Source organism: Synchiropus splendidus, chromosome 16, assembly GCF_027744825.2.
Source record: "Synchiropus splendidus isolate RoL2022-P1 chromosome 16, RoL_Sspl_1.0, whole genome shotgun sequence".
NCBI classification, from domain to species: Eukaryota; Metazoa; Chordata; class Actinopteri; order Syngnathiformes; family Callionymidae; genus Synchiropus; species Synchiropus splendidus.
Genome location: NC_071349.1, coordinates 15,300,350 through 15,311,980, shown reverse-complemented (window position 1 = coordinate 15,311,980; position 11,631 = coordinate 15,300,350). Strand labels below are relative to the sequence as shown.

The following is an 11,631-nucleotide window of genomic DNA, read 5'->3' as shown; positions in this document are numbered from 1 at the left end:
TGGAAACCCACAGAAGGTTATTGTATAGACGCTTATTTTGAGACATAAGATTAGCTTAATTATTGTTTGAAGCTGACACGGGCTACAACTAGAGATATTTTACACAGCGAATGCATGGCTGCAGTCTTGTATACAAAGTTGTATTTTTTGCCCTTTGTAATGACACGCCACGGGCAGTAGCTGAAATGGTTCATGTTCTTCCATTCTGGACGGGAAACTGGGGCGTCCAGAGAGAAGGCTCCACACAAATACATTGACAATAACAGAACTTCTTCTAAGGAAGACATTCTTAGATCAGAAGAATAGAAGTTAACATTTTATTGTAGACTGAAAGCAGAACTGCTCCTTCAAGAGAAGAAAACTGAGGTGAGATGTTCTGTATGTGTCTCAATATTCCAACAGAAGAGCTGTACCAGAGGGAAGTCTGGGCTTCTTTACTATAGTTGCTGCCCCCATGACCTGACCTCTGGTTAGAGGAAGAAGTGTGGGGTGCAAGATGGCTGACGGACTTTTTCCCTGAGAATTGTTCCAAATTATGAATGTGAGGAGAAAAACATATTTTTTATTTAATAGTCAAGATTTTTTTTCTCTTTTTGGTTAAAAAAATTGTTTGAAATGTAAAGTCTTGTGATCACAGAGTAAAGTGAGGTAGACTGCTTTTACTATATGTCAAGCGAAGACCTCGATGATGCCGAAACCCAGGGTTGAACCAGGGACCTTTAGATCTTCAGTCTAACGCTCTCCCAACTGAGCTATTTCAGCACAATAGACTGGCTGTACAATGGAGGAAGGACATAAAAGAGACCATCTATCTCTTTCCATGTAAAATAGGAGGAAATTCAGTAAAAAGTCCAGTCACGTTTGTCAAATTCAGAGTAAAATTGTCACTCTAGACCAGACCTAGGCAAAGTGCGGCCCGGGGGCCAAATGCGGCCATATGAATGTATTTATGTGGCCCTCCTGGAGTCAAACTATAAAACTGACATTGTTATTGTCTGTGACATTTTTGTCTTGTGCATCGTTTTTTGTTCATTATGATTCAAGTGAAACACAACATTCTCTTTTTTTTTGTTCGTCTTTTCCATTTTAGGAGTATTTCTTGTCCCTTAAAATACCTCAGAATTAAAAGCAGATTTTGAAATGTATGAGACACAGTGAGAATCTTGAAATGGAATGCGGTTTAAATTAAACAAAACACAACAAACCAACAGTTTCTGTGCATTTTTAAAGTGTAATTTCATCATCACACTTGATCTCATCACTGGATTTTTATTTTCAATTTTCTCTGACCCTCCTTTCTTTGGGTTTGACGGTCCCTATCTAGGGTCACAATATGTAAATATATAAACTGGTCCCTCAGGAAATTTAGTTGCCCACCTCTGTTGTACAGGAACAACAAGCAGGGAAATACCAGGATTGAACAAGCTACGTGAGCTGCTCTGCTCAAGGGTTTGAGGCAACATCGGCAGCGTTGTCCATGTTGTCCTGAGAAGAACTTCATGTTAGTCGCTGTCATTCCCACAGGTTTTTTTTTTTTTTTTGCAGGGCTTATGGGAAAACCGCTAAGATCCACGTAAAAACTTGCTGGTTTACAAGTCTTGTATCCAAGAGAAACAATGTAAGGGTCATAATTGCAGCCCCACACGCCCGACCCTTCATCTTGTTCTGGGGTGTGAAAGCGCACGGCGAGCATTAGCCTTAAAACAAACGGGGGGAGATAAGGGAAAGTGTTGGGTGTAGCTACTGTAAACTGAAACATAGAGGGTTGTTCTCGGCGCTGGCATCAGGAGCCGAGTTTGAAGACTAAATTTAAAGGTAATTACTATGACAGTGAGGAGAGAAACACTGAAATAACCCTGCGCTGTTTCAAAGCTGTCATTATCATTGGAATTGTAATGACAAGGTTTGGGTCTCTTCAATGGACCTTTCGGGGTAGGACACCCACAAACATGGCATTCCTGAGGGCACCGTTGCAGCGTATTAATGATACATTGCAGCATGTAGATTACAAAGCTGGGGTCCCTTCTTGCGCGCTGGGGTTTCAGTTAAGTTGGAACTAAACGCTGCGCTTTTAAAACATTGTTTGTAATGCGCTGTGTCATGCCAGGCTGCCTCGGCGCATCCCGCCGCAGCACCGCTTTACAAGACACCAGTCACAGGGCCTGTCAGTTTTTTATCTACATTTACTGTGGAGAAGACGCACTGCTGATCCACCAAAAAGAGAAGCATTTGGTTCTTAGCTAGAGATGGTGTTTTGGCTGAGTAGCCAGGTGTGTGTAGGCCAGGGATTCTTAACCATAGGGCCGGGGCCCATGTTTGGGCCGCGGGTGCCTCCTAGAGGGCCGCTAGAAGTTCTTTTGTTTTACACTTTTGGGCCGCAAGACGCTCAGTTTTAATACATCAGCCACATATGGTGGCAGTAGTGAGTCACTGAATTGACTTGACAGCTGCAAATCTGTGACAGTTACCGTCTATGGAGGAGTTCTTGAAAAGAAAAAAATTAAATAAAGAAAAAATAATAAAGAATAAAGAAAGTGAAGGCGCCTCCAACTGTAAAAACTGTTCATAAAAGCACCAGTTGAAGCAGTTTTGGAATGGCAAAAGTTTTTTTTTTACACTTTACTTATATCTTCTTTGGAGTTTAAATAAAATATATCAGTTTTATTTTATGATATTTAGACATGGTTTTATTATATTTATTTTATTCAGAATCGTATTCAGTTTTTCTTTAGTAAATTTGATGGACATGACTCGCACCTGGTTCTGCTGCTGGTTGGACTTCTCGATGACAAATAAATCTTTGCGATGATCACATGTCATTTCACAAGGTTTTGGCTTGTTTACGTGTCAGTAGATCAAATATGGTTGTTGATCAGAAATGAAATCCGAAAGAAAGATCAGAAAGGTTAAGAGGCTGGTAGGAAGGTTCCCCACATATAATCCATGGCAGAGTGGAGGCTCCTGAAGGTCCTACACTGGTTGGTCTTGAAAGACAAAGTCCTCCCTGCATGGACGAAGGTGCTCAGTCATGACCAGCCACTGATCGAGGCCCCAGATCACAATGGACCTGCCTCCTGTGTATTAAACTCGACTTACTTGTCCTGTACCTGAGGTGGAAAACTCTGTTTAATAGGCTCTACATAGAGGGTTTACCACCCTCAGCTCAAAATGCAAGTCACAGTTATGAGGTTGTGATCAGGATTTTCCAAACATCCATCCATCCTCACTTGCTTATCCTTTGCCGGGTCGTGGGGGCAGCAGCTTCAGAAGGCGACACCAAACACCTTTCTCCTGGGCAACATCCAGCAGCTCCGACTGTGGGATCCCGAGACGTTCCCAGGCCAGTGAAGAGATCTAATCCCTCCATCTGGTCCTGGCTCGACCCCTCAGTCTCCTCCCAGCTGGCCGTGCCTGAAACACCTCCACAGGGAGGCCTCCAGGGGGCGTCCTCCTGAGATGCCCGAAACACCTCTACTGACTCCTGAGCAGGATTGTATGGACAGTCATGATAAACTAGTGTGAGAACTTTTTATTCATCGCTCTTCCCTCATGAAGAGTGAAGAACCCTGGTCCCGTAGCAAGTAACATCATCACAAGATCCTTGGAAAACAACTTCCTAGAAACATGTTCCACAAAAGACGGAGGAACAGGAACAACTGGGTATTACTCATGTGGGTGTTTGAGGAATCCACTGGTTTATTATCACACCTCTGGTGTGTTATATGTTTTCCAGTGGTCCAGTCCCAGTCCACTGGAACCTCAAGAGGCACCTCAACACAAGAAAGACCAACAGTAGATCGCACATCAAATGTGACTTAGCTAATCCGATAATCCTGAATAAGCCTTTTAAGACGTCTAACCAGTTTCTCTGGTGATTTAATCGCGTTGTTAACACGCTCCTGCGATCTCCTCGGGCACAAGTCAGTGAGAGGTCCTGCACATGTACGCTTTGATAGGGGCGCACGACCATTGTGGTAGACCTCAGGATTGGAAAATAAGTAGCCACAGGATTCAGAAAAAAAGGGACAGAGGAAAGAAAGTCCAATATTTTTAGTCCAAATTACAGTGTTGGAACAGTGCTCTGCAAAGTCGAGTGTCCTGGGAGGGGAATGGCATGATGGGTGCACGCTGGTGCCAAGCCCCACCCTCCCCACATTGTCCTCTACATGGACTTTTGAGTGCCCATCTACAGAGCCTCTGCCCTGTTCTTACCCTCCCTGCCGCCGCCGCTCGGCCTCCGTCCCGGGGTTGGGACGGGGTCAGCGTCCCAGCATGGGTCCCCCGAGGTCTGGACCACCGTCTTTGTTGATGCGAACTTGGCGAAGTACATGAAATCTGGGTTCGAGTGAGGTTTACAAGCAGCTGCGAAACACGTCTCTGAACGCTACACAAACTCAACATTACATAAGAAGAGGATCGTGCTGCACGCGCTCGCGGATATATGATGCCAAACGCCCACGTAAAGACAAGTAACAAGCACTTTGCTGAAACGTGCCCCGCTGGCCAGATACTTTTTCCTGAGCAAAGCAGTGGTTTACTCTGGGATGAGTGGGAGGGAGATGACTGCAGACCTTTCTTCTGACCAGCGAGAACTAAATGATCTATGGACTGACGGTAACAGGAACAGATGGTAATGGATAGCCAGCCGTCGTTCTTTTTATAACAGGAAACCCTCCGGAGAGAGGCGGTGATGCAACTCACTGACCGTGGAGGTTGCTGCAACTTAAAGAGTGAATGTCAGCGAATCTTCAGGTCCAGTCTGAGTGATATAATAATAGTGTATAGACAGCTAGTTCACCCAGTTTACACACACAGTTACACACTGATGGCTGTTGGTGGCGGTGCAGTCTCACAACTTTACCTGAGCCAAGGAGGCTCCTTGAGCTCTGTCGCTTTCAGGGAAACAGCGTTGGGTGTCATGATGTTGAGGCGTCTGTGCTTCCTTGTGTTTCTTCCAACAGAATAACCCTAAACTCCTGAAGCTACAGGAGCCAAGAGACATATAGTTACAACCTCGTACATGCAGCTATGGAGTGTTTCAGTTAGTATTGCAGTTAAGACCAAGACTGTGACCAAACTGAATATAGAATTCTGAAGTATCGGTCATTTCTCACTATTTTTTTCTCTCAAAATAAATAAAGGACAGAAATGCTTTCATAAAATTTGGTCTTGTCTGTATGTTGTTCTCTTGACTACAACTATAGTTTGAGTCCACTACCTCTACTTACAGACGTAGCACCTTGTTACTGTACGATTGTCCAGACACTAATGTGGAGAGAATGGAATGGAAATGTAGGCTTTAAGATACGCATATAAAAATCTGAACATATTGGCTAAACGTCTGCAATAAATTCTTCACCCATGAGCACCATGAGGTGAAGACAAAGCTCTTCATTCACCGGTGGATTTCAATGGTCAATGGTCAAGTACATGACTTTTATTTGCAGTGTTTCTGCCCTTCACTTCTGCCCGCAGATCAGTCATCCAGGAGAGACTCGTAGCAGCTGAGGTGACACAATGGTGGTGAACGAGGTTGAGAAGGAGGAGGAAATCTGGGCTTCACCAGCTCAGACAAGAGGAAGAAAATGATGGCTGGAAACTTACAGTGAGCAACTAGCAAGACATTCTTCACATGTGTCAGTGCGCATCATCTAAAAGCTGTAAAACAAGGCTGTGTTTCAAATCCAACCAAACATCTGACCAAATCAAACTGCTCCGCGGTGGAGTTTTTCGACAGCAATAAGACTTGTCCATCCTTTTCTGAGTCCTAAAATAATTGGAACAATAGCCGAGTGTTTTAATTGCAGCTTTGGCGCGCTGTAATTGAAGAGGCTTTCTCAGCATCCCTCCTCTGTCGGTCACAAGCCAGAGCGGGTCACGTGGAGCGCGGGTGTGCTCGGAGGGTTTGGGCTCCGAAATAGCTCTTGTAAAAAGTATTTCAAGAGGGTTTCTTTTCTGAGCGCCATTCATTTGCGCTGCTTTATTAACCCCGCGCAGATGAGGAGGGGGGAAGACACGCGCTGGAGGCTCCGCCTCCCGCCGGTGCTGCAGGTATCTCCGGCTCTTCTTCTGCGGGGACGGACCGTCCCGGGATTGGTGGACGGCAGCTTTCGGCGTGGCCCTCTGCCGAGCCCATGCGTCTTTATAAAGAGTCCAGAGATGAGCGGACAGTCCTGAGTGCGCTTCGCATCCTCTGCTCCTCCAGGCTCCAGAGATGTCCCGCCCGACTCTGCTCTCCTCCTCTCTGCTGCTGCTGGGGCTGACGCTCCTCTGCGCGGAGGCCACCTACTACCGCCACCACCGCTACATCCCGCACTTCTTCCGCTACCGAGAGCCCACCTCTAACCACCTGCCAGAGATCTACCACCCGGCGCCCCGCGTGCCGGCGCACCCCCAGATCCCCGAGGTCATCCACCCGGCGCCCGAGGTCATCCACCCGGTGCCCGAGGTCGTGCACCCCGCACCTGAGCCCCACCAGCCGCCGGAGGTGCATCACCCCGCGCCAGAGGAACCGGCCCCGGTGGTTCCGAACCGAGTGTTTTACGGGGTCATGTTTGACGCCGGGAGCTCCGGAACCAGAATCCACATTTATAAATTCATCCAGAAAGATCCAGGTGAGTCAATTTCAAATATATATATTTTTAATTTCACTTGTGTTTGAAACAGTACATTAGTAAAGAATTGAAACTTTATTGGATGATTTGATTGAATGAAGTGTTGTAAAGGAGAAAATATATATTTTTTTACATTTCAGTCACCAACAAATATCTGTTTTAGTTACTTTTATATGATTTGATTGAATGAAAAATGTCAAAACGGCGTCCGTACTGAAGTGAACTGTGTTCTGTTTACATGTTTTCAAAGGTTAAAACGATTTTTTATTTTATTTTATTCACTAACAAACGTGTGTGCACAGTTGAGCTGCCCGTGCTGGATCACGAAATGTACCACGCAGTGAAACCGGGACTGTCTGAGTACAGAGATAACCCCGAGGAGGTATGTATACGTTCCGGCTCCATCATTTAGTAATAACTATCAGGTGTATTAGGGAGTCGCTCCGCGAAAACAGCCAAAGTACTGGCATTTTCTCTGGGCTGGGTCCATGTGATGATTGTGTAATTACCAAAAAATACCTGTTGGTGCCCACTCACGCCTGCGCCACAGTCACCTGACTTGTCCGGCCTCTAAACGCAGGGTGGAAACACCATCCGGCAGCTGCTGAAGATCGCCAAGAAGACGGTGCCAGAGGAAGAGTGGAAGAGGACCCCGGTGGTCCTGAAGGCCACGGCGGGGCTCCGGATGCTGCCGGAAGACAAGGCCAACGGCCTCCTGCAGGAGGTATGTCACATCTGTGGAGGGACCACATGTGTAACGCCAATCCTCCTTACACCGTGATGCTCTGCGTGACGCAGGTGCGGGAGGTTTTCGACGAGTCCCCCTTCTACGTTCCGGCAAACAGCGTCTCCATCATGAACGGAACAAATGAAGGTAAGAAACACGCTGGTGAGATGTTCCCGAGTCGCAGCTGACTCACCCTTGAACAATAATGCCGTTGTAATTACTTTTACAAGTCTGGCAGCCATAAACGCGGAGCGGGTGCCCCACACCCAGCGTGCTCACCACGTCTCACTCCTTCCTCTTAATAAAAGTGTTCAGACAAGAGTAATGGCCTGGGCTGGACGGCAACTTCAACTAAGCTTGAGTCTCTCTTGTTCCGCAGGAGTGCTGGCCTGGGTCACAGTCAACTTCCTCACAGGTGAGGCGCCGACAGACATTGTCTGTATCAGGTGCACCATCTAACTGCCCCTCCCCCTCGTGTGTGACAGGTCATCTATATTCCAACACCAGGAGAACTGTGGGGACCCTGGATTTGGGCGGAGGCTCCACACAAATCTCTTTCCTCCCCAAGTCGAAGGTGAGGTTACGATGCAGCTCGGTGCATTATACCAGCCGAAATACTTTTATGAGCGAGTACATTCCTGCAGAAGGTCCTCGACTTGTGACCATGGTCCCAAGTTAGCTCTCTTAGCGTTGCTAACACAGTCATAAGGTCCTAAATTTGGACACACAAATACACAACTAGCACTAAAAAGATCGATACAAGCATGTGCGGTAGAGTTATGAAACCAGACGGACACATTGCTCTGCTGCCTTCAGGAACAGATCGGATCTGCGCTGCTACCGTGTGAACGTGAGTGTTGTGTTGTTACCCAACATGACCTTAAAGCCTTAAACAAATCCACAAAAGCAACACATTTAAGGTGACTCACTAAGAAAATTGCGATTTGTGAGGCTGGACAGGGATCCTTGTGTTTGTAGGACTCACTCCAGGGGTCCCCACTGTCCCTTAAATCTAAGCAGCTGATTTAGAACTGGTTCAGTCGGTGACTTTGCCAGTGACTCATCAGATCAGGAGGAGCAGGTTGGGAGGTGGGTTGCGGCTCTGTGGTTTGAAAAATCACTCCTTCCTTGCTATTAACCCGTCAATCATAAGAGAGTCTTAGTATTATATGATGTGGGATAAAAGACTCAGATCTCATCCGCCCATGGTGCACTGTGGAAGTGAGTCACTCAGGTGGATGAGTCACTGAAGAGAAGGAACTCGGAAGGAACCTAAGCTTTGGTGTCCTCTCCACAGAAAACAGTCCAGATGGCTCCCAAAAGCTACATCGCCAACTTCAACCTCTTCAACAACACATACCAGCTCTACACACACAGGTAACCAACCACCTCACACCCTGAGCTCCGTCATTTTTTAACACTTTATTATGACCCCACAGTTACTTAGGCAACGGGATCCTGGCTGCTCGCCTGGCTACACTCGGCGCCCGAGACTCTGACGGTGAGTTCCCGCCGCTGAAGTCGGCGTCTGTGTTTGGACCGACTCTCCCTCTGACCCTCCGGTTTTCCCACCGCCAGACCTCGACTGGAGGGTCTTCACCAGCTCTTGCCTTCCCAAGAAATTCAAAGGCGACTTCACTTTCGGAGGCCTGACCTACCATGTCAGCGGATTCCCTGACGGTGAGATGAAGCGCAGGAGTGTGGTAGAGTCTGACGTTAAAACCTCATCCAGCCTCTGAAGCTTCATGGACTTTGATGCCAAATTTTGGCGTAAACAATCACCCTCCGGTCGAGCGTGCGAGAAGATGAAAGGACAAGTGTCAGTTTACTTCGCAAATAAGGCCGTCACTCCCTCACCGCAGCGGCGGGAGGATGCTGTGATTCTCCTCTGTGTGTGTGTGTGTGCAGCGAGTGCCGTGATCTGGGCCGCGCTCAATTATGAAGTAAAAATAGACGCAGGGCTGAGCTAACTGCTGCTCTTGTCACACAAAGTTTACGGAGCTGAACGGACTCCTCAGGTTGTGGGAAGCTTCTGGGGTTTCCTTCCTTTACTATCCTCCAAGCCTCAAGGTCATCTGGGTCACCTTTCCCAGCCGCTTGTTAGATGTTGTGAAATGATTTCAGTCAAGACCACAGCGCTAACAACCGCTTCTGACATCACGCGGTTGGACTGGCCACGCTAGCGTTCACTTAGCTAACACAATAAAGCAGCTGATGCCCTCAGTTGTATAGTGCTAGCTTCAGCGGGAATAATACGATGCTAAACTCAAGAGTTTACCAGGAAGTTAAAAAAAGTTTTTAAACTAAAAGGCCTCTCCTTCTCTCCAGGCTACGCCGGGTACAAACTCTGCTACTACGAGGTGATGAAGGTCATCAAAGGCATCGTGCACCAACCGTACGAGGTGAAAGGCAGCAGCGTCTTCTACGCGTTCTCCTACTATTTCGACCGCGCCGCCGAGTCCGGCCTGATCGGTGAGCTACTGCACGGCCTCCTGCAGATTCAGCCACAAAACCTGCTGCTCTGTTTCACCATGTCCCCCCCGCCCTCCCTCACAGATAATAACCGAGGTGGTGCGGTCCAGGTCCGAGATTTCAAGAACAAAGCCAAAGAAGGTGAGCGCGGTTTTGGAAATGGTTATGCGAGTCGTCAGGTATTCCTTGAGAAAAGTCACGCCGTGATGAGCGAGTCGCTCTGTCTGAGCCGAGGGGACCTGACAACCACATACTGACTCACACACACATGTGCGTGCGTGCGTGCACGCTGACCTGCAGCTGCTCCTCACACTCACTCCATTTGAGACTCGGGTTTGTGTCCTTGTGTGTAGTTTGCAACAAGATGACCAAGTACCGGGCGGTGAGTCCGTACCTGTGCATGGACATGGTCTACATCACCTGCCTGCTCAAGGAAGGCTTTGGCTTCAAGGACAACACGGTACTGCAGGTGAGTGTCAGTCTTGCCTTTGCAGTTCTCGACAGCACAACTCGACCCTCTTTAACCTTCTCTGCTCTTCCAGCTGGCTAAGAAAGTGAACAATGTGGAGACCAGCTGGGCTCTAGGCGCCACCTTCGACTACTTCAGAGACCTGAACATCCACTAGAGCGTGGCTCAGTGTGCAGGCAGTCAGCACTGAGCCCCACCGCCCCCCACCCCACCTCCCGAACACACCAGGAACTGTAGAGAGGCAACCACTGGGTTGTTTCCAGGTTTCTACTGTACGTCCGGCTGAAATGTGGATCTTGTTTACGTCTTCTTAAACCATCTGAGGTGGACTTCTTCTAGACCAGAAATGACCCCGGAAGGTTCCTTTGAACCAAACACTCGTAGCTGGAACTGGTGCTTCATCATCCTCATCCTCCTCCACACACACTTCACACTCACCCGTCGACTCCATCATCACATTCCTGTTGTCCTCATGTGAACTGTACAAATATTTAATTGTTAATGTATTATAATGATGAGTGCCTGTTTCATAACTACTGCTGTATATACTGTAAACCTCCGCCGCTATAAATACGCCGAGCAACGCTCCGCAGCTCAGTCGAGCCTCCGTTTCTAAGCGCCTGACTTTGTACATTGATGTCATTTGTTGTGCTGCTTTTGTACACTCCTCGTATGTTTCGGAATAAAACACCAAATATGTGACTTGTTCCTGTCACTGCCTGTTTATCCATTTAGCTAAAGATAAAATCTGATAAATTTGCAGCTAGAAAGATAAAATGAACAATTCATGTATTAATTCCTGAGGAAAAAAATGCAAAATAAGTAAGAGTAAAAAGAGTAAAAGTAATGACATAAGGAAAAGGTAAATAAAAAATAGATGTAAGCACAGGGATAAGTCAACTTATAAGTAATATAAGTATATAATATAAGTAATGAAAAAAATGATAATATAAAGTGAGAAAAATTATTGAAAATACACTTAAAAGTGGAAACAAATCCATAACTAACCACTAGAGATACACCACAAACAATAATCCTGGAAAAAGGAAACATTTAAATAAAGTAATAATGTAATAAAATTAAGATAAATAAAAAGTTGAGAAAAAAATGCAATGTTAAAAATGTGTAACTTAAAGAATAAAAAGAAACTAAAATATATTTTTTTAAAGCTGGCCATGGAAAACACAGAGCAAGTTTCAAAAAAAAAAAAATAAAAATCAACGCAAGTGTAAAATTATGACTAAAAAAAACATTAATAGAGGCCAAGGCTTATATATATATATCGAAAAGCTACCAAGTTAGGAATGAAGTTATTTGAAAAGAAAAACATTTTTTTCTACATCACCCCT

General features: G+C 46.4%; 1 protein-coding gene and 1 non-coding gene across 2 annotated transcripts; one reads left to right on the top strand and one right to left on the bottom strand.

Annotated features, from left to right (window-relative positions):
• Window positions 1-689: 689 nt before the first annotated feature.
• trnaf-gaa (transfer RNA phenylalanine (anticodon GAA)) lies at window positions 690-762 on the bottom strand. Its single transcript has one exon. It is a non-coding gene; the product is annotated as a tRNA-Phe (tRNA).
• Window positions 763-6,214: 5,452 nt separating this feature from the next.
• On the top strand, window positions 6,215-10,968 carry entpd5a (ectonucleoside triphosphate diphosphohydrolase 5a). Its single transcript, XM_053845324.1, has 13 exons — window positions 6,215-6,614; window positions 6,917-6,996; window positions 7,195-7,338; window positions 7,413-7,488; window positions 7,721-7,756; window positions 7,827-7,915; window positions 8,639-8,718; window positions 8,781-8,842; window positions 8,920-9,021; window positions 9,670-9,813; window positions 9,898-9,954; window positions 10,167-10,282; window positions 10,356-10,968. Exons 1-13 carry the CDS (start codon window positions 6,215-6,217, stop codon window positions 10,437-10,439), a joined length of 1,470 nt encoding a protein of 489 aa, XP_053701299.1. The 3' UTR covers window positions 10,440-10,968.
• Window positions 10,969-11,631: the final 663 nt, after the last annotated feature.